The sequence below is a fragment of the Raphanus sativus genome, chromosome 9, assembly GCF_000801105.2.
Source record: "Raphanus sativus cultivar WK10039 chromosome 9, ASM80110v3, whole genome shotgun sequence".
In the NCBI taxonomy this organism is placed as follows: Eukaryota; Viridiplantae; Streptophyta; class Magnoliopsida; order Brassicales; family Brassicaceae; genus Raphanus; species Raphanus sativus.
Window position 1 is genome coordinate 4,743,854 of NC_079519.1, and position 27,787 is coordinate 4,771,640.

At 33.1% G+C, this 27,787-nt stretch overlaps 3 protein-coding genes across 6 annotated transcripts; 1 reads left to right on the plus strand and 2 right to left on the minus strand.

Annotated features, from left to right (window-relative positions):
* The first annotated feature begins 12,222 nt into the window (after positions 1–12,222).
* LOC108826612 (multiple organellar RNA editing factor 7, mitochondrial) lies at positions 12,223–14,372 on the plus strand. Of its 2 annotated transcripts, XM_056993554.1 has the most exons (4): positions 12,223–12,634; positions 13,487–13,631; positions 13,710–13,775; positions 13,958–14,372. In XM_056993554.1, exons 1-4 carry the CDS (start codon positions 12,443–12,445, stop codon positions 13,990–13,992), a joined length of 438 nt encoding a protein of 145 aa, XP_056849534.1. In that variant the 5' UTR covers positions 12,223–12,442; the 3' UTR covers positions 13,993–14,372. The 2 variants fall into 2 exon arrangements, with proteins under 2 accessions (XP_056849534.1, XP_056849533.1); XM_056993553.1 differs by having other exon boundaries at positions 13,710–14,372.
* A 341-nt stretch (positions 14,373–14,713) lies between these two features.
* LOC108827013 (putative receptor-like protein kinase At1g72540) lies at positions 14,714–16,824 on the minus strand. The gene is made up of 5 exons (XM_018600359.2): positions 16,300–16,824; positions 16,075–16,210; positions 15,835–15,971; positions 15,619–15,742; positions 14,714–15,537 (listed from the first exon to the last, which is right to left on the minus strand). The coding sequence occupies exons 1-5, from the start codon at positions 16,702–16,704 to the stop codon at positions 14,972–14,974; spliced, it is 1,368 nt and encodes a 455-aa protein (XP_018455861.1). The 5' UTR covers positions 16,705–16,824; the 3' UTR covers positions 14,714–14,971.
* A 5,597-nt stretch (positions 16,825–22,421) lies between these two features.
* On the minus strand, positions 22,422–27,661 carry LOC108828253 (exportin-T). 3 transcript variants are annotated; one of them, XM_018601884.2, is made up of 15 exons: positions 25,537–27,661; positions 25,354–25,443; positions 25,166–25,255; positions 24,972–25,076; positions 24,804–24,863; positions 24,597–24,659; positions 24,423–24,518; positions 24,107–24,277; positions 23,807–23,980; positions 23,645–23,710; positions 23,471–23,566; positions 23,211–23,354; positions 22,946–23,100; positions 22,810–22,863; positions 22,422–22,714 (listed from the first exon to the last, which is right to left on the minus strand). In XM_018601884.2, exons 1-13 carry the CDS (start codon positions 27,262–27,264, stop codon positions 23,011–23,013), a joined length of 2,973 nt encoding a protein of 990 aa, XP_018457386.2. In that variant the 5' UTR covers positions 27,265–27,661; the 3' UTR covers positions 22,422–22,714; positions 22,810–22,863; positions 22,946–23,010. The 3 variants fall into 3 exon arrangements, with proteins under 3 accessions (XP_018457386.2, XP_018457384.2, XP_018457385.2); XM_018601882.2 differs by having other exon boundaries at positions 23,211–23,357; XM_018601883.2 differs by having other exon boundaries at positions 23,211–23,357; positions 24,107–24,274; positions 25,537–27,660.
* Between the last annotated feature and the right edge of the window lie 126 nt (positions 27,662–27,787).

Consider the following 27,787-nt stretch of genomic DNA (forward strand, 5'->3'; position numbering starts at 1 on the left):
TATTTTTTTTTCAACCATATCAATCCCTTCGATTACAAACCCTGCTTTATACAAAATTTCCCAAGTTAAATTATTAAAAATAAACTTTGCCCGTCCACTAAACCCAACACATTCCACTAGTATATTTTCGAAATTCGTAAAAATCGGTTGTTCATTTTCAACCTTTGACGATGATCATGGAAAAGTGAGATTCTCTTTGGTATTTCGGATACTGCGAACTCCTGTACCACCAACACATATACAAAGGCGGGTTAGATTCACCATCACTTCCGGTCTGGATAATCTCAAAACACCTGCAAAGAAGTAAAGCTCACTACCACATTAACTCAGAAAGAACTAATGTAGCCTGGGAGACAAGCAAGGACCACATGGAGACACCAAGCTAGTTAATGACAACACAATTAACTGACTCGCCATGTATGACCTTTGAAAAATCCTAAACAAAAGAGATTTGTATCATATTTTTAAAGTCATAATCAAAATAGAATTGTAAAGAATTATTTGAAAAGATTTTTAAGAGAGAATTGAATGATGCACATGATACTAAACGTTACTTAAATAAAAAATAAGTTGAAAAATAGTATTGACACAAATTCTAAAAATACTAATTTTTAAAAAATTATTAGTAACTAGGAATAATTATTTGATAGCAGTTTACCTTTTCTGAAATTCTAAGGAGAAGATAATTGACGAAGGTTATATGATAGTAATTTTTTATTTAAAATCCTAAACAATAATGTAAAACAGTATTAATAGCATTTTTATTTTTTAATTGTAAATAAAAAGAGATTTATAACATAGAATGTTTTTCGTTTTAAAAGAAATCCTAGCAAAAAAAATTTAAAAACTTATTTAATGAAATATTAACTTGTCAGGTCTGGGCTCTTTCAGAAGTTCCTTCAAATCCAGATATTTTCTCCTCTCAGTCACTTTTTACAAATGTGGATCATTTATTTTGGAGAGTGTACCCGAAAATAGATGATCATCAATTTGCTTAGATTCTATGGTACATTTGGAAAAGAAGGAAAAACAAGATTTTTTTGTAATTTAGATGTTGATCCCAGAGACACGCTCAAATTGGTAGAGACAGAATCAACACTTTGGACTGAGGCACAAATGTTGAATACACAGAGGATGGTACAACATGTAGAGGTAGTCAATCTATTGTCAATTGGTGTTGGTGCTTTACAGACGGTTCGTGGGAGGATCACGAAGTTTTCTCAGGACAAGGTCAGTATAGCACTCTAGAAGGTTTTGATAGTTTGATGGGAGAAAGAAATGCCAGAGCTAATCTCTCTCTCCTTCATTCGGAGGTGGATGCTTTGATATGGGCAATATATTGTATGAGAAATTTGCGTCAGTTTTGGGTCACGTTTGCAACATATTTTTCTCAATTGGTGAAGATGGAACCAGAAGACTGACCCGCTTTTGCAAGTTATTTGGACGATATCAAAGCCCTGCAAGAAGTCTTCCTCAGCTCAGATTTCATTCATGTACCACAAACGCACAATTTGAGGGCGGACAACCTAGCACGAACTGTCGGGAAACAATCGTCTTTCGTCATTCACATGGATGCGGAGTTACCGTTTTGATTTACAGAGTCAGATTGAGTCTATTTTAAGTTGATGACAAAAAATAAATAAATATTAACTTAGTACATAAGAAAGTGTATAATGGTGTCACTGACTCGATTGAAGCTATTTAACTTTTATTTTTTTAATTTTATTCTAATTCTTATTTTGTGTTCGGTTCAATTTAAAATTTTAAGTATAGTTTTTTCTCTACTCTTGGATACAAAATGGATAACAATTAATCTATGCACCATTATTATAAAATATGAATATTAACTTGAATTTATGTGTGAAAACGAGTTTTTAATTATTAAATAAATCTTATACAATATATACAAAAGCAATCATAAAACTATAATATATGATTTATTAGTTTATATTTTTATTTAATTAAAACATCAAACAAAATATGTTACAACGCACAGGGTCATATCTAGTATCTATATATAAGGTTATTACCCTCAAATTATAGTTATTAAAGATTAATTATATATTTTCACAATAAAATCTATTCCATTCATTTGGTGAATGTACATGTTTTGGAAATTTTTTTTTGTATAGTTTCTATAAATCATTTTTAGTTAATAAGAAAAGATAATTAAACTAAAAATAATAATTAAATTTATCTAAGTCGATACAACACATTCCGTGCGAAGCGCGAACCTACCCTAATCTATTACTATAAAACATGGTGTATCTCTCCTGAGTCGCCACGTCGGATGACACGTCACAAATTCGGAGTTTGATATCGCGACACTTGTCTAGAAAATGAAACTCTGAGTTTCATTTATTCAGATTTGTAATTCGTTTGGGCTTTTATGCATTTCGGTGTCTTTTGAAGTTTTATGAAGCCCATTAAAGAGTAAATCAATATGCTGGAAACATGTCGTTTTGTTTTGTAATATCATATGAGTTCAATCCGTTTCTTTCTCCGCCGCCGCGATATGGGGTTACACCTAAGGTTTCTAATCAGTTGCTTCATCTTCTTCTCACCATCCCAGAAATCCATAAGTTACAGATTCATCTTATTGAAGTCCTTAAATCATCATTAACGATCTACCTTCAATGCGGACTTTGCTCTTGAAAGACGGTGGAACTTCAAGTATAAAAAGGTTAGCATCCTACTCTCTAAATCAGGGGCGAAGCCAGACTTTATTTTGACCGGGTGCAAACCAAATAGCATATATTAAATGTTTAATAAAATCAGTGAAAAAATAGATCAGGGGAAAGATCGAACTAAGGTTGGTAGGAAACAATGGGTGCATCACGCCCAACTTAGCCACTTTCAACTTATATGTTCTATGTAAAACACTAAACATCTAAAATATAGTGGGTGCACGTGCACCCATTGTCTCTAACCTAGCTTCGCCCCTGCTCTAAATCATCCTATCAATCTATTGAAACAACGAATCTGAACAGAGACTTCAGGTTTGTTAAAAATCAATCTCTCTGTTACACAAAACTTTTCTTGACATTTTTGTTGTGTCTGTGTGCAGAAGTTGAATAGGTGAAAGAGAGGATGGCGAAGCTACTGCTTGGTGAGACATGTCAGGTTCTGGTGAAGGAGTTTGTCATGCCATCTCTAACGCTATTACCAATCTCTACGGTAATTAGCTTTAGTTTTGAATGTTTATATGATATTAAGGAGATAAATGATGGCTTTCTCTGCCATGTGTGCCATCTGATGGATTCTCTGCGCAGTCCAGGAAGAAGCTAGACCACATTTATGATTAAACTAACCAAATCTTGAAAGCGTGTATGTCAATCAACCGCATTGTGCTAACTGAAATGGAAGTTCCAAAAGCATACCTTGAAGCTCTTCCAAAGGTTTAATAAAAACTTTAAATCTCATATTTAGTTTCTGGAGTTGCGTTTGAATCACATTTTTCTGTCTACAGAACGGGAAACACCATGCCTTGAAGATTTTTTTATGGAAACATCACGTCTGATAACTTCTCAGCAGGTTACTTGCTTGGACTCAATAGATCTTTCTTCTGAGCTTGCGGCTGTGGAGATGGCGGATAGAGTAGAAATATCAACGTACATCTGGAGAAGAATAGCTCATACAAGGCATCTGATTTCACTGTATAGATCCACTGATGCAAGAGCCTCTTGGGGGATGATGAATCTAACGGTAACACTTTTGATTGGTCAGAGCATAATCCCTATAACGGTAACACTTCTGAAAACTTACCTTTTTGATTTTTGGTTTTCTTTAACATTGGGAGCTACTAAAGGAAAGTATTTATCGATGTGGGTAGTGGAAAAGGAAGTATTGGAACATGATGCTTTGTTAACAATTACCCAACAAGGAATCTGAAGTTTGAGATGTACGAATTGAAACGGTGAAAGGTGAGATGAGTCTCGACCCTGGAAATATGGGGATGAAGGAGTGGCTGAAAGAGAATGTAAAGGAGGAGGAATATGTGGTGATGAAGGCAGAGGTTGAGGTAATGGAGAAGATGATGAGAACAAGACGATAAAATGGTGGATAATGTTTGCTTGGAATGCAAGCCAACAAGTACTAGGGCTAAGGGGAAGGAACATGTTGGACGTGAGAAAATTTGTTTTAAGCATTTTATGATAATTCATGTATTGTTGTGTTCTTAATTAATTATGTTAAGTAATTCTTCGCTGAAGATTGTTTTATTTTCTCCTAGAACAAATGAATTCCATAAATCTTTGTTACAAGAAAGAAAAACATAAAGTCTGAGGATAAATTCAGAAAACTATCTATAAGAATCAACAGTACAATTGAAATTGCATAAAACCCAAATGAAAGTTCAAAAAGATGTGCACCTTTATATCCTTCCAGCTCTAAAATGATAATTTAGGCAACCGCTTACACTATTTTTATATGATATGCGAAGTTACGATACATATGACAACCTAACATTTTAACAACCAATTGTTACAAAGGGGCAGATGTTCATTGGAATATGAATCTTCGAACCTATGATAAAACAATAAATATATATTCACTAAATAGCCACTAAGTTTTAGCAGAATATAAACCACAAGTTGATCATTTACGACGTACAACTGATTTATATACTTCTCTTCTAGATCCTAGCATAACACAATTGCAATAAAAATATAATAATACAAACATATCATACATGAAGCATATCCTACGCGCTATTATTATCAGAATCAAATTTTATATAAAACAAAATATATCAAGTAAATAACAGAAAATTAAGAATGGCAATTGATGATAAGTGTTCATGTGTCAAAACTAGATTTTATGTTATGATGTTGAAATCTTATAAGAGATTATATTCCAATTTATTTGGTTGTATATATTTTCTTAACCTATATAATACGCTATAAATAGATTTAAAATCTCTGCAAACCATGTAACAGTTTTAATATTTCGGTAGTGAAAACACAAATAGTATCAATTTCTATCCATGGGTCCTCCAAATATTGACAACAAAAACAATTTGGTAGCTGATCTCAAATGAAACATAGAAACAATTATGAATTTCTTTTTTCCAGGATTTTATATCCTTTGCTTAACAGTTAAGACCAAACAAAAAATAGTCGAGAGATGCTCATATTTTTCGTAAGAAACAATAGAGTTTATTTTACTAAAAAGAATACCACTCAACAATAAACTTAAGAAATGAAATCGATGAACACCAGGAACAACATTTCCAACAGGAACACCATTTCCAACTCAACTGAATTGGCTAATGTTTTCATTGTTGAGATTTTTTTTGGAAAATTATGCAAAAGTTTTATATCTGGTGGAAACCTCAAAAAGATCATATACATTAATTATTAGATGCAATTTATCCAACTGAGAATCACATGACAACTCAATCATTGTGATGTCATAGAGGCTAAACTTCAAAACAAAAATTATTTACAAACAAACTAACGAACACTTTAAATCAATAAAATAGCATATTTCATACACATTTCTCACAAATGTAAATCTAAAACAGAAACTAAAAAAAATATAAAAATAATAACCTAGATCACAAGTATATTACATCCCGCCGTAGGGCGTGCCTATCCTAGTAAACTATAAAGATAACATAAATAACTTTTATTTATAACCACTTCCTACTGAATCGGTCATTTGATCAAGTCATAGAAAATTTTGACATTAAAAATAGAAATTAATGTACGTATCCTCGCTTGTGTTTGAGACTCGATTTCCAACTTCAATATTCCCACTTTTTGCTCATTTCAGATTGCTATGTAAAGACCTCAAAACATACAACTTTTTCCCAACATCAAGTTGTTTCACATTTCTCAACAGAAAATATTTTATTCTGAGGCTAATTATCTCGAGCGCTACTAATTAATCCCTAAAATGAAGTTAATTCTGTTGATGTGCATCGTCTTTGTCATGATGTTAACATCATTCCCTGCTACGATCAACGGTGATGATTGCCCTGACACTATTCGGACCTGCTTGCGCCTAGCTAGAGCCAAAGATAACCAGTGGAAGACAATATGTTGTCCAATTTGGAAAGGGCCTATACCACCAAAATTTTTAGCATGTATATGTCGTATAAGGAAAAACCCATTTGACAATAATGTTCTGGTCCGAGTTTTAAGAGCTTGTGAATTAGGAGATAAAGACATCAAGTGTTAACGATGCGATCATAAAATAGTCAAACCACCAATGATCGTCAAACCAAACTTGAGATAATAAGGTGTAGTAATTATCTGGCTATTTCTTAATTTCGTTTAATAATTTTAGTTAAGTTCTTGTTCAATAACAAGATAAAATTTATATTATTTATGTTCATGCTCTTATGAATTACGATTCCGTGTTCTTTTTTTTGTTTCTGTGTATTTTATTATATGTAGAAATAAAAAATCCAAAAAGTTATAGTCTACTCTAAAATAACCAAGATTTGTAATAAGAATCTTCATTTTATTTACTTAGGCTCTTCTTCCTCTTTTTTGAACGACTAGGCTCTTCTTCCTCTTAATTATCAAGTTTCATGTTCCAGAACTTTGAAAACAGATCTCAACAAGTTCATACAAACAGATATATCGTCTTCACTTATATTATCCCTCTAATTCTCTAATTTAATATAATTAGTTTTGAGTGTTCAAAAAAAAATGTAATTAGTTTTTGATATTTTCATTTCATCTATAAGCTGTTCATCAAACTTTTACAATCGCGAGATGAACAATGTATATACAAGTTATTTTTATAATTTGATCCGCGCAAAGCAGAGTCTGCGACGGAGCCACTACACTGAAAGGAAAGCGACTGATATTATGAGCTGGAACCTAAGCCTCACCGATCTATGCAAGACTAACTCACATTCATGGACCGCGAAGTATTAGGGGACATAACCGTGTTTCCTCATCTCATCATCCAAGATCTTAATCTCATCCAAACTCAGAAAAGTTAGATTCTTTACATCAACGTCTGAAACTGAGAAGAAGTACTGATATAACAAAATCAGGTGATCAGAAAAACAAGCTGATCTGATAGGAAGAAAAATGACTAGCCTGGCTTGTTCCAAAGCTGAAAAGTCCAGTAAATTTTGAACAGAATGATTCAATTAAACTTTAATTAATAAAATTCGTCTGTTTTATGGGAAACAAATAAAAACTGATTTCTAAATCCGAAACTCTCAGGCAGGAAAATACAGTCCCACAAAAAACCTACAAATAATGTAAATTTCAAAGGATTCACAAAAAAATAGACCAAAAAGGTACAAAGGAAGCATTGCATCTCACACCTTAATGCATTCCAAAAACAGACCCATAGTCTCCCCCTCTCTTTTGGTCGATTTGCATCCATCGCTACAGAATCATGCAGTGTGTGTTAAGGTGATTAGTGGAGGATGATGTCAGAATCAAGAAGTCACAAATCAGAGATTGTTTTCTGTGATGAGAAAGTAAATTGTTACACATGCAGAGCACATATAGTATGATGTTCTGACTATATATTACATGTACTAATTTATATATTTTTTTCATTGAGTAACGATCCACGATACTATTCATGATGGTTTTGCTGTCATATGAAACCATCATGAATGAAAGTGAATGTTTGAGACTACTAAATTCAAATTACAACAAGTTTCTGGAATAATAACGACTACAAGAAACTGATAATCTGGTACAATGTTATTCTCAATGAAAAAACAATGTACTGCAACTATTTGGTTCAATTCTTAGTGGTCCTGCTCATCCAATGTTACTGTATTGGTACGTCGGACTATGTTGATAATTCTTTTTTTTTTGCTATTGCATGTATAATGTATTTGAAGTTGAAAGTTTTTTACAATGTTTAGTTACAGAGGTAATATATAATCGTGTTTTCATGTTTCCATATACGGAGCACTAATAGTATCTTATTATATAAAGCTTGATTTTTCAAAGTTACTAATTAACATGATCGCGACATGTGTCATTAAAATTTTTAAGATTACGACATGTGTTAATCTATATTATAATTAAAAATATATATTAAGATAATAACAAAAAAAAATTTTGTTAAAAAAGTAATTGTAAGTATATCTAATAGAAAGTTTCCATTTTAAAATCCTAAACAAAACATATTTGCAAATAATTATTTGATAGTAATTTTCCTTTAATATTTTTAAAGAGGTTAAAATTTATAATGATATAAAATATATATACTAAGAAAACAAAAAAACGAATTTTGAAATAAATTAATTTTAAAATTGATTTAATAGTAAAAAGGAAAATTTAAAAATACTTAATAATATTTTAAAATTACTTAATAGGAAACTTGGTTATTCAAAGTTGTTAATTAACATGATTATGACATATGACAGTTATATATTTAAAATTGTGATATGTGCTAAATTACTTCATAATTTAAAATAAATATATAAGATAATAAAAACGATTTTTGGTGAAATTAATTATATAGTAAATTTTCATTTTAAAATCTTAAACAAAATATTATTTAATAGTAATTTTCTTTTTTAATAATGCGACATGTTTTAGAAATATCATGATTAATACAATATATACTAAGAAATAAAAAAAAACAAATGTTGAAATTATTTAATAGTAAAAAAGGAAATTTAAAAATTACTTAATAATATTCTTTTATAAATAGTATTTGATAATAATTTTTCTTTTAATATTTTGAAGTTGTGTTAGAATATCTCATGATTGAAAATATATATACTAATAAAATTAAAAGAAATTGAAGAAATAATTTTTCGTAAATTTAATAGTAAAATTTAATTTTTAAAAATATTTAATTGTAAGATTTAATTTTAAAAATTATTTAATAGCAATATTTAGAAAATTTCCTTTTTACAAATCTTAAAGAAGAGAAGTTTGTAAAATAACTTAGTTAATACTAATTTTCCTTTTCCAAAAAAAAAAAGATAATTGTAAAAGATTATTTGATATTAATTTTCCTTATAAAATTTTGACATTTGTTAAAATATCTTATGATTAATAAAACTAGGTGATTTTCCCGTGCTCATGCACGGACATAAATATTTATAAAATAAATATACTATAATAATTGATTACTATATACTTTAATTTTAAATGAATTTATAATTTTTATACATAATTTATATTAATAATTTTACATTACTTTAATTAGACATATGATTTTAGATATTTTATATCTAGTCAATTTTTTACAGTCGATCTAGTTAACATTTAGATATATTGAATTGCATTTATTTCTCTGAATTCAACTATAATATTTTTATTTTAAATATATTAAAATTTTGATTAATTTCTTATTTGCATTTATGTTGGTTGATGTCTTCTTTAGTTTTAATATAATCTATTATCTTAGATATAAGGTCGATTAGTCGAACCATTCATATTGTGAGTATATTGAGTTACATATATCCTTTCAAATTCAAATTGAAATATAATTATTCTTGTTTTTATGGTATACATGGTCGGGCTAATAAAATTAAGTATCCATGCTCCGCTTAGCAAAAATCCAATTGATAATTAATATAATATATATATATATATATAATTAAATTAAATCAAATTAATTTTATTTATCGTTTAAATGTGCATGTATGATCATAATATTTATAAAATTATATGTTCATTTTAAATATATATATATATATATATATATATATTAGAAAATAAAACGATGATCAATAGGAAGTTACGTAAGTAACTGATATAGTTTTGGAAGCTCAAGAACACATATCAATATTTACAATAATTAAAATATTTTCTAAATAATTTTATATCTTAGATTTATTGAAAGTTAAACTAAAATTTTTTAAATAAGAATTTCCAATAATACTAATTATACACTATTTTTAGTCAATTAAACATATATCAGTTTATGTTACTTAATTATTTTATGTAATCATTAATATAAGAAATTAGATAAATATATCAAAATATTTCTGTTACTTTGAAAAAATATATTTTGTATTATTTAAAATTATGTTTTAAAATAAATAATATTTCTTTTTCTAATAACAAGATTATCTTTCTGAAACTTGTTTTTATGAAATCACATTATATACAAATATATATTTTTCATCTAAGAAACAAAGATATAAAGTAAGAATTTTATTACTTCAAAAGTATATTTTATGTTATTTTAAAATATTTTTAAAATAGAATATTACTATCTTGTGAAATTTCCTTTTTAATGAAATCATATTATATATATATATTTCATTTTTAAATTTGATTTTTAAATTTATAAATGTTTTCTTTTTAATATATATGCTATATGGAGAATTTTAAAAAGGAAACTAAATAAATAATAATAATAATATTTAAATGTAATTAATTCATTAAGGGTATCAATGTAATCAACCATCGTGAGAGTTAACGTGAACGCGACACATAGGAAACTGACTTCTCAAATAATATTATAGAGATATATAGGAAGATAATAAAAACAATTTGTGTTTTAAAAAGTAATTTTTTGCAGGATTGAGCAAGAAAATATCTGGTGAATTTTCTTGCATGTTCTTTCACATCTTCGCGTGTTATCTTTTTTTGGTGTCACATGAGGAAATAACTAGATATCATGATATTCACATTAAACTGATGTTGAACTTTTTCTAAAAAGAATATAATTGTCATGCTGTTATACATTAGTTATTGTTACAATTATACTTAGCCGTTTGTACATATAGATGTAGTGGTGAACATGAATCGGATATCCGGATTTTCGGAGATATTCTGATCCGATCCATTTTGTTATAATAATCAATTATTTGATCCAATTCAATCTGTAGCCACACGGATATTCGGTGCTCCGGATATTTAGATAATTTTAGATTTTCGACCGGATATCCGATTCGATCCGCAAAAATAAATTAAAATTAGTAAATAAATCATAAAATCCAAAAATAAGATAAAATAATAATAACATTTTATTACAAAAATAAGAATTTATTACTCTTAAAATTCTAATAAATAACTTAATAAATTTATTAAAAAGTACTATTAAACTTATATACAATATAATATTTATATAAATTATATATATATATATATACGTCTTTACATACATGTATATGTATTCATATAACGGATCAGATCAGATATTCATACTTAATAATATTAGTATTTTGTGATTTGCTTCGTTTCTTACAGATATTGCATATAAGTATTTTCTTTGCTTCGTAGAGTTACATATATTTGGAATTTTGGTTCAAATCGAAACAGATAAAATCAAAATTTACGGATATTTTGTCCAGTTGTTATGCTATTGTGACTAAGTTAATGTGACTATTATGCTTATATGTGATTATGATTATGTGTGTTTATTCTTATCAACATATAAAAATTGCTTATGTTGTTGTAGATCATGCTACTATGAAATTTAAATCAAAGAGAACGATTTTCCAATGGATTGTTGTAGGTCATGCTATTAAGGAATTTAAATAAAAAAAGAAGACTTTCCAATAGAATAATGTTATGAATAACTCGCCTATACAACATGAATATTGAAGCCGAAATCCTAACCGGAAGTTATGTGGAAAAACAGATTTGTATTCCTAGAATAAGTCTCATACCGACATATGCAAAATGACCTTTCAAAATGAAAAGACTTCAATTTTCTATAAGAGTCTTCTATGAAATGACTATCAACCAGAGTTAAGGTCAAAGTTTAAAAATTTGGTCTATTTGTCAAGTCCAGTCTTACAATTATATGTCGCACTATCAAGAGTCACTACAACTGAAGAACTTCAATTTTTTAAAACATAGTGAAAATAGTGTTTTACAAAATATTGTATATAGAAAAAGATGTTAAAGTCACACCATGAATGTTAAAGTAAATAAATTTGATATTTTATCTAGAAATATATTCGATATTTAGCTGACTATCGATAAAACATATTGACTGGTGTTATGTAATATTAATATTTTTAATTGTGTCGTTTTTAGTTTGGCTTACACAATATAAACAATATAGAGAGTTCACAGTTCTATATATTTCAATTAACTATATAGCTAATATTATTTTGAAAAATAATAAAAAGTGAAGTATTTTATTAAAAAATAAAAATATCAATGTACTATTTAAAAAACCATTATTATTGAAATAGAATATCAATAAAAAATTATGTAAGAAAACAGATTATTGTTATTAAAATGTCACCAATATATACTGAAAATCAAATAAATAACGTGAGAAAAATATTTTCAATCTTTTTATGTGTTCGTGAATTAAAACATCAAATAAAACCCGTGCAACGCACGGGTCCATATCTAGTATAAATATAAATTTCAGCTGAATAAGTGTCATTTGACTCGAATATAAATGAATTAAATAGCAACAAACCAAATCAAAACCAAACCAAACTAAACCAGTATCGCCATTCGGTTTCAGCTCCTATAACTCGAAACCTGAACCAAAACCAAACCACAAGCCGGTTTATGAGTGGAAAATGAAAATGAGACAACAAAAAAAACGTAGACAGAAAAGCAAACACTCTGTCCGAATTGGAGGGTCCGACACGTTATCAAGGCTCCATCGTTTTACGCTCGGCCGTCTCAACTCAATGGCGAGCATCCTCAGAAGTCCGTTAAACTTGACGGCGGCCTTCCGGTTCCGACTTGCTCCGTTATTTCCGTTCTCCGTAAGTTCCGTTAACTCGAACCCGACTCGTTGCTCTGAGTTAATCAAAGCACTGGCTGGTGCTCATGAAGCCTCCCAAGGGATACTCACCTCGAAACGACATCGTTCGAGGCTTTGTCAAAACCCTCTCTAGGGAGGTACCAAACCAATCAATAACCTAGGCCTGGGCATCTGGGTCTTCGGGTCGGGTTCGGGTCGGGTCTTGTCGGATCCGGGTCTTTCGGATCCTCGGAAATTAGACCCATATGGATATTTATAATTTTCGGGTCGGTTCCGGGTCGGTTCTTGTCGGGTCCGGGTCGGTTCAGGTCTAGAATTTTAGTGCCCGTAAACACACATATAATATTCGGGTATTGTTCGGATCCGGGTCGGTTCCGGTATATAAAACCCCAAAAAACTCGAAATATCCAAACTGGACCCGAAAACTCGAAAAGTACCCAAAAACCGTAAAAGTACCTGAATATTTACCTAAAATCAGACCTGAAAACTCAAAAAATATCTGAATACCCAAATTATATTTTCTGAAAATCTAAAATTACACTCAAAATTTGAAATTATATCCGAAAATACGAACCTAAAACTTAAAAAAGATTAGAAATACCAAAAATATACCCAATCACCCAAATATACCTAATATATAAAATAAATCTCAGGTATTTCGGGTACCCGATCGGGTCTCGGGTCGGGTCCGGGTCTTACCCAAGACCCGCGGATCCAAAATAAAAAGACACATATGAGTACTTATAATTTTTCGAGTCGGTTCCGGGTCGGGTATTTTCGGGTCGGTTCCGGGTCGGATCCTCGGGTCTGGATAAAATGCCCAAACCTTCAATAACCTTCTTTTTCCATAAAGGTCGAAGCTTTGGGGTATGTGAACGTGGTTGCTTGCTTTGGTGCAACGAAGAAGAAGCTAAGAGATCGATTTATTCTGTTTCCACGAAGTACTACTATGCATTTGGCTGCAGGGTTCATCAACCTTTTGACTGACAAGATTAGATGTATTGTCACAGTTCCTTAAAAAAAATCTCATTTTTATGCTCTAGTTTTGTAACTGTGGCTTATGTATTTGATTGCAGCTCTGCCTGATGTTAGATGGGTTCTGCCAGATTCATATATAGTGGATGGTGACAGTGGATATGGAGGTTTGGTTTGCTGCATCTTTTGTGCACTTACTCTAGTATTGTTGGGTTTCTTTGTGGGGGGGACAAAAGCAGTTTTGAGCCTTTATATTCAATATCTGCAGCACTCTTTGTTTATTAGTCATGCATTATTTTCTTTTGCATGAGAACCGTTCGTTAATGGGGAGGTTGTCCCATACATGCAGAAGTACCATGCGGACTGGCTACGAGATCAAACTGATGAGGATGCTAAAAATCAAGTAGTCAAAAAGAAGCCTAGGAGGAAAAGAAAGAAGTAGTTTTTTTTTTGGTAGATTTGGTATTTGGTTGGCTTCTTGCTTCATTGTGGAGCTACTCAAGATTTAGGATATTCTGGAATGTGTCTTCTAGTGTTACTAAATCTTATTGTAAAGAATCCTAGGTGTAATGGTAGTGGGGACCAATCAAACCCAAGATGTTTGAGTAGATTCCACATCATTGTGTAGCTACTGAACTAAGAAGCTATACGGATAAACTGATGATGCAAGCCAATGCTAGTAGCCTAGTACTAGATCTGTAATGTTTTTACTGATCTCATGAAAATCTGGAATTAATCAATGATACACTTTTGACTTTTCATTACACTTCATTGTATTCCTTCAGTTTTTTTTTGTGGTTAGTGACATATAACCTGTTACGTATTGAAGTCTACTTAGAAAATAGACCAATCCACCAAATGGCTGCTTCTTGGTCATTTAGGACCAATGAGAAAAATTAGAGGAGACGAATTGGTTTTCAACACGTCTTTGAGTGGGGTTTGGTGAGGGATTAAGAATTCTTTCTTCATGACCAAGGTATGTAATCTAAATCTGTCGTCATATATATGATTAACTGTTTTGTCTGAAACTGGAACATGCCCCCTTGCGTAGTTGGTGAAACCTAGAGTCAATTTAGGATTATGATGTTTTGAGTCTTTGTGGTGAAAAAATAAAAATCCAAAGTAGTACTGTCCCTTTTGAACATTGCATACAATTCAGACTTACACATCTCTAAGTTACAAAATAAAATAAAAATTGACTGCTGAAAATATCTATGTAGCTCACTTTTAAAGCTTTCCAAAGTATTTTCACTTATCTAACACAACCTTATTTTTATTTGTATTTCTCCTGTATTATATACTATAGTTTCCTAGTTTCTATACCTGTATAAAGATTAAATAAATATTTTTGTGTGCGTTTAATTTACTCCGCTTGTGTGTATAAACTGGTTCCTAGACTCTTGTACAGAGTAGTGTCTGAATAGACAGCGCGAGACTTCATTGCCCTGTGTTTACGTCTCTTCCTTCGACCTGCTCGGTGCCTTGGACACCCTTTTGCCTCCTTCTCTGTTTCCTCCTTTGTGACTTTGACATCACCATCCTTACATTTGACGTCATGACCTTCATTTGCACCTGCTACTGGAACAATATACACAAATGGCCCGTTTTGAATGTCTTTGAGGTCTAGAATTGGCCCCAGGGTCTTGACCACGGTGGTCATAGTGGGTCGTGACTTAGGGTTGTGGCTCAGGCACTGGTAAGCCAGAGAAGCTGCTTTCCTGATGCCTTCAAGGGAGTATCTCCCTTCGAGGCTGGGGTCTATGATTCGTTCAAGCTTGTTGGGATCTTTCAACATGGGTCTTGCCCATTCCACTAGGCTCCTCCTCCCTCTCTGTGATGACCGGTACTTCTCCACTGCTTTTCTAGCTGTTAGCATCTCCAGAAGCACCACACCGAAACTGAACACATCGCTCATAGTTGTCAAGTTACCTGAAACGGAACAAGAAACATGTAAGGCTAAGAATGTAATGGTTGTGATTTAAGTAGCCTTCTTGTTAATGTTCTTTTAACCTGTTGAGATGTATTCCGGAGCGGCATAGCCTTCTGTGCCCATTACACTTTTGGTGAAGTTTGAGTCTTCTGCCTCTGATCCATCTGTGGCTAACCCAAAGTCTGAAAGCTTAGAGCTGTAATCCTGAAAGTTTCACATATAAAGATATAAGTTATTGTGACATGACAATAGGTATATGGAAATGAACAAAAACAGGAAGAGAAGCTTTGAATTACCGAGCTCAAGAGGATGTTGGAAGGCTTGAAGTCTCTGTAAATAACAGGTTTCTTTCCTTTGTGAAGGAAGTCAAGGCCTTTAGCAGCACCAAGCAGAATCTTCACTCTTGTTAACCAAGGCAAGGCTCCACCATACTCTGATGCATTAACACCAAACAGTATTCATATTGTTAGTAACCTGCATCTCTATATAACAATCATTGTTTGATTTTTTTTTGTGCATGAATTAACTTGACTCACTTTGAAACAGATGGTCTTCAAGATTGCCTCGTTCCATGTATTCATAAACTAGTAGCCTGTGATCATCCTCACAGCAGTATCCGATCAAGTTCACAAGATGTGGATGCTTCAACTGACCTAGGATTATAACTTCAGCCTGCATAGTTTCAAAAGAAACATTTTAAAAGAAAAATTTTATATGCTCCCATTCTCATATGATCTGATCAATTTTCACAAGATTATTACCAGCCACTCTCTATGGCCTTGTCCACCTTCTCGTTTCAAAGCCTTGACAGCAACAGGCTGAGCTTTCAAACCAGTCTTGAGGCTATCATCAACAAACCCTTTGTATACTTCTCCGAACCCTCCTTCACCGAGGTAGTTATGCTTTGAGAAGTCTTGTGTGATAGTTTTGAGCTCTTCTAAGGTGAAGATGTGAATGTCTGTGAGGAAAGAGTTTGAGAAATCGTTGAGTGAGATGGTTGAGTTGCTGAAATCAGACAAGTATACTCTGCTTGGAACAGAGGTTTGTCTAGAGAGCAGAAGAAGTCTATCCTTAGATGGGTTTGTTGTGGTCTTCTTCAGATTTGTATCGTTCATGCAGCTTATAGGAAGACATATGTTCTTCCAAGAGAATCTCATTGCTTTCATCTGAAAGAATTTTTATCTTCTTTTTGTGTTTCTTTCAGAAGATTTTGTCTCTCTATATTGTTAATGGTTTTCTTTCTTTTTATGAATATATATAGAGGAGATGGTGAAACTTCTTTGAAAATAGTGGTGAGATATTGGTGAAGACTAACAAAAAAGTAAGTCTCTAGTCTTAAAAAGACATTCAAGAAGGTATCAACCACTTAGTATAATCTATTGTAAATAAAATATGCAAATGAGTAAGATTTGTCTTAGATCCCTCTGTTTTTATTCCTTTATATTCTCAGTTTCAAACTTTAATTTTTTAAAGCTCTATTTATGAAGTATAATTTCCTAACCTACCAAAACAAACTATATGTTTTTTCTATTGTTATTTATATTATTATTGTTTTTTTCATTCCAATTCAATGTTTTGGTTGGGTTTTTTTTTGTCAACCCTGTTTTGGTTGGTTATATGATACAGTTTGGGATTAAATTTATGATAACAGATTAGTTTAGATGTGCAAGAGACATATTCAGAGACGGTTTTGGATCTATTAGAAATTTTCTTTGACTGTCTCAAGCCATCTCATTCTTTTTTATGTTTATTAGCTACTATCATACACTTGTAAGTTGTTAATAAAATGGTTATATATGTATCATATATTCACTTTCATCTAGAAGAAATGTTGCTTCTGCTAAATAAACTTTGTTACTTCTCTCAAAAACTAATAGTAAGTTGACTGTTCTGTGTCTTTTATTCCTCTGTGAAGTTGGAAATTTGGAATGTTTAATCCAATACCTGTGGCTTTGGCACTGGCTTTGGCCACACCATTGACTTGAAACAATGGTATCATCCTCTGTTTTCTCCGTTAGGCTGAGTTGTTAAAAATCAAATACAATTTGTGTTATACTATATATTTAAGTCGACCAATTGTATTTCACATCCTGCTACCTGCTATTCCGATTAACAGAAAGAATTAATACAATTTGTTTATAACAATTTTACCTTATAACGAAGTTTTTAACTTTATAAAAACCTCAAATCTAAATTCAAGCAATATTTTCAATATAAAAACTAGTCCTGCGACTTTTATTCGAACCGATCAGGCCGAGCCGAACCAAAATTTTCAATTTTTCGGTTTAGTTATGGTTTTGATTTCGATTTGGTTTGGTTATAGTTTTCATTTCAGTTTGGTTCGGAACGGTTTTGAAAATTGGTTCGATTTTTGGTTTGGTTTTTGATTTTTTTTTCTTTGAAAAATAGAAAAAATAAAAAAATATCAGAAAATAACCAAAAATAATCAAAAATCGAACCAAATTATTTGAAATAACCGAATTTAACCAAATATAACCAAATTCAACCGAAAATATCTGATTTTATGGAAAATTACACCGAAATCTAACTGAAACAAAAAGTATTGGTTAATTCGGAAGTAAAATTAAAAATCAAAGTTAACTGAAAATCGAACCGAACCGATTTTTTCAGTTCACTTTGGTAGAGATGTGGTCAAACCGATCTTTTCGGTAGATATGTGGCCGAACCGAATTGTCCGAAACCGAAAATACTCGATCCGTATAACCCGAAGTATCCGAAACTCGCAGGGCTAATAAAAATGATACAAATGTAGAGTTCCACTAAATCTTCTCTTGTCGTGTCATACATACCACATAAAATATGGTTGCACGCGCAAGAACTTTGTTTTGTTATTCTCAAAAGAAAGAAAACTTTGTTTTGTAATTTATTTTTTGAACTAAGCACAAGTTGGTTATGTTACTACGTGGTGGCCGTATGAGATGATGCACCATATTCTTTTCTAATGAATAGTTTTTTTTTCTAATGAATAGTTAGTTATACAAAGCAAAGAAGATTTGCTTTTCGTTAAGGTCAATTTTTCTCATTATCATTCATTTATTTTTCAACATTTTAAAATATTCGGAGAATGACAGGGCAACAACTTCATTGCCAAATCTTTTGAAGAAAAGCCTGAACATTTAATTTTATATATACGTTACGTAGCTTTTTACTATGTACTAGATTTTGATCCGCGCTTTGGAAGCGCGGAATATTTTACGATGAAAAATTTCACTAATAATTTAACAAATATTTTGGTAATTTTTAAAGAGTGTGTATTTAAAATATTTTTGCATTTAAATCAGTGTTTTTAAATTCAACCCGATTGTGATTATACCGGTTAATCCGGAGATCTAACAATTCAATTTAGGTTTTTAAAATATACATATTAAAAAATCATTAAAACCAGAGACTAACCGATTGAACTGATGGATGACCGATATATAATCTAATTGGATTTAAATTGTAATAGTTTCAGAATTTGTAATCTTATAATCCAAATTTTAAAGTTTATTATTTTGCAGTTTATGAAATTATAACGTTTCTACAAAATTTTAAAGAGAAAATGATATATATAAAATAACTAAGATTAATTATTGTATTGTTTGGAAACATTGATAGTAGTATAAAAATATATTGTTTGGAAACATTGATAGTAGTATAAAAAATAAGTATATTGTTTGGAAACATGGATAATAGTATAAAGAAAGGAACATTAGTGATTTAATGTAGGTCTAACTATAAAGTATAAATGTGTATTTAATTTAAAAACTTACAAAATAAATGTTAGGTCCAACAAAATGTTTCTGTTTAAATAAGATAGATGTTTGGAAACATGGATAGTAGTATAAAGAAAAGAACATTAGTGATTTAATGTAGGTCTAACTATAAAGTATGAAGATGTATTTAATTTAAAAACTTACAAAATAAATGTTAGGTCCAACAAAATGTTTCTGTTTTAATAAGATAGATGTTTCATGGAAAAATACATCATAAGAAAAGGAAAAGCTAGTTTAATGAGAAACTGATACATCATAAGGTTTTTTACTGATCAAAGACTCAAAAGTTGGCATAAACAAAGATGTGAACTGCCTTTGTAAGGGGGGAAAAGATGTGAACTGTACTAACATCTAGTGACACATTTACCACGTGACGTATATATTATTTTCTTTGTCGTCACCATGTGACGCTTATTCTTCAAGTTCCACAAAACGAAATCATCATTATATCGTATTACCATTATGTGTAGTCAGATAGTCAATTGCTTCTAGAGAAGTAGCAAACGTAAAACTGTGTTAGATATAACATAACATATATTTATACAATTTTCTGTATAACAAGATAATCAAAGATATACTCCCAATATTTTGTTTTATGCGGATGGTAAATATGATTCCAAAATATTATTGAAACTAGATGATAATCCGTGCCTTTCGCGACATGAGTTAATTACCCTTTCTTCTCTTCTTCCCTCACCTTCTTTCTACAGCTAGACTCTAACCAAAATAACTGCTCTTCATTTCGGTTCTCCTCCTCCTCCTCTAACCGATTTATCAACTAAACCGTTTCTCCTTTTAGAATCTCTGACTCTTCTTGCTCCCATTTTTTTCTCTCTCTCTCTCTTCCGTCTTTGCTCCCCTCTAACTCTCCCAAACTGTAGTCGCTGTCCTCGAGACTGCAAACTACTAAAGAACCCGGGTCGAATCCTCCACGGATGCGAATCAATCCAGGGGTCGTTATCCGAGCAAGGTTGCTAATTCTCTTGACCTTCCTCCAAAACTTCCTCAGCAGATTCAGATTCCAAGTCGAATGGGACGAGTCTCAAGACCCGTACTTCGCTAAATGCAGAGACTGTCGGGTCAAGAACGGAGTCTGCGGGTTAAACACAACCCACCCGAATCAAGACTTCATATGTTACTCTTCTCAAAGAGAGAAAACAACAACGACGACGTCCCGGTGCTATGCTTCATCTTCGCTTTTACATGTCTTCGTTTTGCTATCTCCGTCGCAATAGCCATCTTCCGATCAAGAAGAATGAGCTCCTTGTCCTTAATCAATGAAGAAGACCCCGCCGCTCTCCTCCCCCGTCTTCACATTCGAGGAGTTCAGTTCGTTATGTAATGAAGTTTACGTGATTTGTTTAAGAAGATTTTTAAGGAATGTAATGTTTGCATTAAATTCATAATTTTGTGACAAACGTTCTCTGCATGACACGTATGCAAAAATAAAAGCTTTTTAAGAAGCCACGTCAGACACGTCGCAAATTCAGTTAAGGAAACTCTTGAAAATGCTTCTGTTTTAATATATATAGGGGATTAAACCAAACAACTAACTTGGTTGGGTTAGCTAATTTGACCTGGAAATTCAAGTGGTGCTAGACTAATTATTACATGACTGTATATGGATTTCAATAAGAATAAATTATGTGAATGAGATCAATGCATCTGATTAAATAAGACCGGCAAGTAAGAATACGAAGTAAAAAACAAGAAGATAGTTTGTATAAAGGTGTGAAACATTTTAGAAATTAACAGTGAATTTGAATGTAACAACTTTTGACCTCTATTCTCCTTTTTCTTACCACAAGAAAGACCAAATGGAGGAAAAATATGTGTAGACAACATATATAAGAAACGAAAAAGAGATCACTTTCTTTTTTTTGGGCGTAATCATGATTTCAGGTGTTTCAATATAAGACAATTGTTGGCATTTGAAAAAAAAAAGAACATATTATAAAAAATACACTATTATATAAATGAGGTTTATTTTGTGGCAGCAGCTGTAGAATGGCATCAATTAGAGGTTGCTCTTGACCTTGGTCCATGTTACATTACATGGATATTTTATTTAGAGGAAATACAACAAATCACGTGAGTTTTAAATATATAAACACTCTCTAACCACGAAGAAATTAAATTCGTAAAGCCCCTTTCTGATTTGAATTCACGACACCATAACAAATATTTGTTTATGCTTCAACATATTACGTCTGTGCATACACAGACAAATACAAGTGCCAAAATAATCTTCAAGATTTCACAGAACTTTTCGAGTTTTCGACGGTATGAAGTATTTGAAGTTCTTTTAAAAAATGAAAAAGGGATAATTAGAAAAGCAATCGAAAAATAGACTGCATTTTGAATATTAAAATAAAAGTCTAATTTGTTTAGTTTTTGTAGGATTGAAGACTTAGAGTTTAAGACTGATTACGTCTATGCATACACACACATACGAGTGCCAAATTAAAATTAGACGCCGGCAGCTATGAATCAAACTAGTTGGACTTTATAAGTAAAATGATAGTTAGAAAAGTAGTCCAAAATTGTCAAAAATAGACTACATGAAAAGCTAAAAAATACATTTAAAACTTTTTTGTTAACGTTTTGTATAGTTGAAAAATAAAGGTGTATAGAAACATAAAATTTAGGCAGAGTTAAAAAAAAAAAAAAACATAAAATTTAGGTTTGGACTACGAGATTTAGGCCTAAAACAAAAGTTGCAGGTTCTCTATAACACATACCATATGTAACTTCAACAGGCTCAATCTCAAAGTTTCTCTCACAATATTCGGAGAAGTTGTAACCTAGTAAACATCGACTGATAAGTTATAAATGGATCACTTAAACACAGCAGCTTTGATATGTTTACCACATCATTGTAATCAAAACAATCTTGGTCTTCGTCGAAACAGTTGATGAACATTCAATGAAAGACATCCTTTGTCTGTAGGGTAATTGCTGAACGTGCACCATTGATAAATCCATTTACGATTAATAGATTGATAGGCATATGTACCTCATCAACATTAGAGTTCAAAAGCAAAGCTTGTTGCTTGCACATAATCCAAGCTAATAATAATTTCATAATAAAGAACCAAAATAAAGAATCAGCCAAAACTTTCTGTTTCTTTTGTTTTTTCTTTCCAAGTATTTTCATGGACAAGAAGAAGCACGTAACACCTAAAGCACAAGTTCAAGAGTCATGACATAATCAAAATTTGGAGATAGGGCAAAAGAAGAGAAGCTTTATAGATACAATCCCACGACAAAAAGGCCAGAAAAAAAAACAAAAGAGAAAAATTTGGAGTGTTGCACTGGAAGAACTTGCAATGCCCTTGGTTCGAGTAAACTACTTCGGGGGGAGTGAATCAATAACATGTTTCTTTTGGTAAAGGTACAACTGCATATTTGGAAAAGCACAAGAAAAAAAAAAATCACATCAGCAGAATGAATCTAAAACAAGATTAAAATGGTGGGATGGTGAGAAGAACCAACCTTGTTGCCTCTCTCGAGTAACACAATGGCAACAATATTTACATCTGGAGAAACCTGCACAGAGACTAGACATCAATATATGTATCAAAGCCACTGCTTAAGTAGAAACTTAAAAAGAGAGCTTTCATGTCAAAACCTTTTAGAGTTCACAGTGGTAGAGCTCGCGGCAGAATTGATTATGAGAAACCTTTATTTCGAATGCTATCTGAAAACATGATTCCCGTTTTGTTGAAGCCTGAGATTTTTTATAAGGGACTGGTAGTATAACTTGAGTCCCCCAGTATCATTACCCTGTATTACCAAACAATGTAGAGAGAGAGAGAAACGAAGTTCAAGCACAAGAACAATGGAGTTTTTTTATTTATTTTTAATCTATTGTTATGGTATGTGTTATAGAGAACCTGCAACTTTTGGCGATACTGCTCCGCCAAATCTTGTGGACGATCTGCAGATGGAAAAGCTCCAGACAAAAGATGCATGAGAAATGCATCACCAAATTTGTCATACATCACTTTCTGAGCCTTGATGATTTCACTGAACAAGCCCTGCTGTGTTCACAAGAGACAGAGATGCAGAGGGAAAGGAAGTAGAAAAAATCAGTTAGTTGCAGAAACAATTCTAAAAGAAAAAAAGAGAATCTCAAAAGTTTCTTAATGCTTACAGTATTCGCATCATTGAAGTCAAAAGACTTATCAAGTACACTGTAAAAGCAGCAGTTTGTTGCAAAAGTTTTGATCTTGAGATCAAAACCTGGGACCTGAAAAAGCAAAATTAGATTTCGATTATGACATCTGTGGTTCTTTCATGAAGAAAAGAATGTTTAGCAAGGGCAGACCTTCTCCTCTGTGTATGGCTTGGGACACCAATCTTCAATTAGTCTAATAAATATCTGCACGCATGCCTATATTATAGGCAAACAAAGAAACGAAGAGTGTCAACCAAAAAAAAATCATCAAAAGTGTGTGAAAATGTAAGCAGAGTGTAAAGTGTTACAAACCTTTCGCACAGTAATGTCCTTGTGAGTACAAGAAGTGTTCAAAAGCAGCTGCATCATTGGTTCATAATACGGCTCACACTTAGGGGTAAGGAATACAGAAGAGAGATTATGTGTGGCCATCACATGAAGAAACGTGTACAGCGTCCTTTGAAGCTCGATCAATTCCCTCATTTCCTACACAGTGAGGAAAGACGTTATTTGACCGCTAATCTTAAAGGAGATAAGAACAGGCAATGGCAAGAAACCCAATCAAGCATGGAGACTAATACATTGCTGTTAGATAAACAATCAAACAAATACCTCAGTAATAGTAACAGAACGTGAGGGTGAGTCATCTCCTCTTGGAATTACTTTGAAAATCCTATAGGCAACCACAGGATAGACTTCGTCCAGTATACCACGGAGAGAGGTGCCGAACTTGCAGATGAGCTGATTGAGTAGTACCAGGAAACCAACCATTTCCTTCGGCTGCTACACCATAAATAAGAATTTTTATTTGTTGAAAAAGTTATAATCGCAGAGAAGCAAGTGAACAATAAGAGTTTCAACTAATTGTTATCTTGAGAATTCACAATCAATGAAACAGTGTAAGGTGAGTTTGAAATTTTTGGTATACCTCACTGTCAGCAAGTAGCTGTTCTAAAGCCCTGGGAAGATAGGGCAACACAGAGGGTCCAAGGGTTTCAACCATACGATGTATGAGTGATATGACCTGAAGAGAAGAGGTACCAAGCTAATTACAAAACTGTGAATCAATATTTTAAAATGAAACATACAACTAAACTCATACCTTACTCCGCAAAGGCTCAACCTTTGGAAACTCGATCAAAATCCTTAGAAGCATGTCTAGTGTCTACATTACAGAGAAGGTTATCAATTGTTAGAAAGCCAGGAGATTTCAGTTAGTACAGTAAACTTATGAGAATTATCATTGCACGATTCATAAGAAATAGAGAAGAAGAAGAAGAAGAAGAAGAAAAAAATCATTCATGCAAACCTGCTTAAACATGAGACCAATTCGAGGACGGCTCGCAGTAACAAGACGTTCACTAAATCCCTGGATTTGAAACAATAATGTAAGGACAAGTACAGAAGGGTGAGCAAAATTAAAAATACCAAGTAACAGATATGTTCTGGACAAACTATGATAAAGGGGGGCACAAACCTTGCTGAGAGCATTAATAGCCACAATGGCAAACTGGATATTAGCAATTTTTGCATGAAAGTTTTCGGAACTTGCGACTTTTGCCTCCATAAGTCCGTTCTCAATCTGGTAACAATCACATTGAGAGAGAATCAGAATACATTAGACAAATAAACAATACCTAGTGCAAATAAGAGAAGACTAGGAACCAAAACCTGTTGACAGAGAGGAGTAAGCAGTAAAGATAGATAATCTGACTGCTTTTCAGCTGGAACATCCTCTAGCCCTATGATTAAGCCAATGGCCTACAGTAAAACCGCATTGAGAGAGAGAGAGAGAGACTTTAGTTCCAACTCAGAATATATAAATGAAAACAGTAGCGTCAAAAGAGAAAAATCATAACCTCAAAAATGTGACTGCCATCTTCAGTTCCTGAAAGTCCTCTTGATGCAAAGTTCATGGTTGTCAACTGGGACAACGTATCTTGGAGATTCTGAAAATTTTGTCCAAAAGATATATTTGGTTAAGATAAAATCAGTCAAACAAATAAACCAGAGTTACAGACAGAAGAAAACCAATTCCTTACCTGCAGGATCTCATCAATGTACGGAACAAGCTTTGATTTCAACAGTTTAACCACTCTCATGAACAAGTAATAAGCTCTACGGCTCACATGGACGTTCTGGTGATGCAAACCCCTTTCATCAAGGAAAGCACCAAGAACATTTGGAATGTACTGAGAATGTTCCTGGATAAACTTCATGTACCTAGTTATGTTTTCCAAGTACACAAGTGCCACTAGCCTATGAGAATGACCAGGGAACTTAGTGGTCAACAGCATTGGAATCAATTCACTCAAACATCCAGATCCTGTTTTCATGGCCTCCTCCGTCATAGCCTCTCCAAGCGAATACAAAAGCGAGAGCGCAGCTTCCACTTCTTCCACGTTTCTCTCAGAAGAGGATTTAACAGCGTTTCCTAGAGCGTTTCGGATGAAATGCTGCGTAACTTCAGGAGCAACACGTCCCACTGTACGCAACAAGACGAAGAGATCTTTTCTAAACTCGGACATTCTATCTTCCTCTTCCAACCCAATCTTATCCAGCGAGTCAAGGTTGCTACGATACATAGGGTCGTAGCAAATCTGGATCCTGATCACTTCAAGAATCTGATTAATGTGGAGGAGCTGCTTCTCCTTCAGTGCAGGGAAGCCTTTGAGAGTCGAAACGTAACCCATGAGAAACTGGACGATACTAAAAGTAGAGTCAACCTCACAGTTCCGCATGACGTAAAAAACCGATGGCAGAACTTCGTTCAGCAGATCCATGGAGACTGCCTTGGTCTCCTCTGAGTTCAACCGCTTATGGCACTCCAGAACCTCAACAGCATAGCCAGTAACCAGAGCGGACACCTCAGACACAAGCTCTGAATCAGCATCTCCCGACACTACTAAACCAAAAACACGGCTTATATGGAGCTCCTTCAAGAGAGGCAGTTTCGAGTGGGGCTCCATCCGCTTAGCAACCGTGGCCAAGACACACCCAGCAGCTGCACCACGGACTTGATCAGCCAACCCCTCAGACAAAATCAACTCAAACAGCAGCGCAACAAACATTTGATTCGCAACAAGATTAATATCAATCCAAGACACAAACCTCCTCATACAATCCAACACCGTAGCGCACAGATCAGGATCAGAGTTCCTGTACATGGAGACAATGTCATACCAAGCTTTAGCAATCTGAGGGACACACTGCTGCCTCATCGCATCCTTAACCCGAGCAGCCACCGCAATCTCCTCAGGGGACCGAGGGTAATCCAAGCTAATCAACTCATCATCCAACCCATTCAAAACCCGACAAAACATGTCAATCACAACACCTCCCTTGCTCAGACACCTCATGAAATCAACAAACACAGAATACCAAACCGAAGGGTACTCAAAGTAGATCAGAGTAACCAAAACCTGAGCGAGCTTGTTCTTAACAAACACAGGCCCTTCCACAACCCTCACAAGGCCCTCATTGTTATCAACACCGTCCAGACACGCCATCGAGAACACCGAGCTCCTCACGAAACTCCTCTCCTCCGAGCTCATGGATCCGTACCTGACCCTCAGAACGTCCTGGAGAGTCTGGAGACACCAGAACTGGACTTGGACAAGGTTACAGAACCAGAGCTTGTGGATACAAATCCTAAACACATCCGGCGTTTCCTTGATTTGCTGACAGTAACTAACGGCGTGAGACTTTAACGAAGCTTCGACAGGACCAGATTCGAAGCTGATTAGTATTGCGTTTTCAAGGTCATCCATTGTTTAAATCAAAAACAAACCCCCTCTCAGATTCGAGAAAAGTCTGTTCCTTTTATAATGTATTAGCTCTCCGGTTCACCGGAAGCTTAAAAAAATCGAATCTTTTTTGAGTGAGGCAGGGGGGATTACCGAAAAAGTAAGGATCTTTGGGTGATTGTGGGATCGGATTTAGAGATTGGAAACCCTAAGGGGGTGAGAGTTTCTTCGAATATAGCGATATTTTTGCGAATATATATATATTTTTATATGACTTTTTATGGAAACAAAGGATTTATACGAAGGAAGTTTGTGTGAGACTGGGAAGGAGAGAAGACGAGAGAGAGAGAGAGGCGTAGGGTTTTTTATTTATACAGATTTTTATTTTCAGCGTGCAGAGAGGAGAGTAAACAAAGGGAATCTAGAAAAATAAAATAAAATTTATTGCCGAATGTGTTGTTTTATACTGTATTTGAGAAATTGAAATTTACACCGACCCAGTTTCAGAAAAAAAAGCAGCCCATGGGCTTTTCGAATTATCCAAGTC

Bases quoted from the DNA above. Each gene is read 5' to 3' on its own strand.
- LOC108827013 (XM_018600359.2), bottom strand. From the start codon at position 16,704: ATGAAAGCAATGAGATTCTCTTGGAAGAACATATGTCTTCCTATAAGC. The intron at 15,972-16,074 runs GTGAGTCAAGTT...TTAATGCATCAG, and splicing joins TGAAGACCATCTGTTTCAAA to AGTATGGTGGAGCCTTGCCT. The intron at 15,743-15,834 runs GTAATTCAAAGC...TGAAACTTTCAG, and splicing joins CCAACATCCTCTTGAGCTCG to GATTACAGCTCTAAGCTTTC.
- LOC108826612 (XM_056993553.1), top strand. From the start codon at position 12,443: ATGAAAATGAGACAACAAAAAAAACGTAGACAGAAAAGCAAACACTCT. The intron at 12,635-13,486 runs GTAAGTTCCGTT...TTTTCCATAAAG, and splicing joins CTCCGTTATTTCCGTTCTCC to GTCGAAGCTTTGGGGTATGT. The intron at 13,632-13,709 runs GTATTGTCACAG...ATTTGATTGCAG, and splicing joins TTTGACTGACAAGATTAGAT to CTCTGCCTGATGTTAGATGG.
- LOC108828253 (XM_018601882.2), bottom strand. From the start codon at position 27,264: ATGGATGACCTTGAAAACGCAATACTAATCAGCTTCGAATCTGGTCCT. The intron at 24,660-24,803 runs GTTTGCATGAAT...TCTGTAATGTAG, and splicing joins TTGGTCTCATGTTTAAGCAG to ACACTAGACATGCTTCTAAG. The intron at 24,278-24,422 runs GTATACCAAAAA...TTTATGGTGTAG, and splicing joins AGCTACTTGCTGACAGTGAG to CAGCCGAAGGAAATGGTTGG.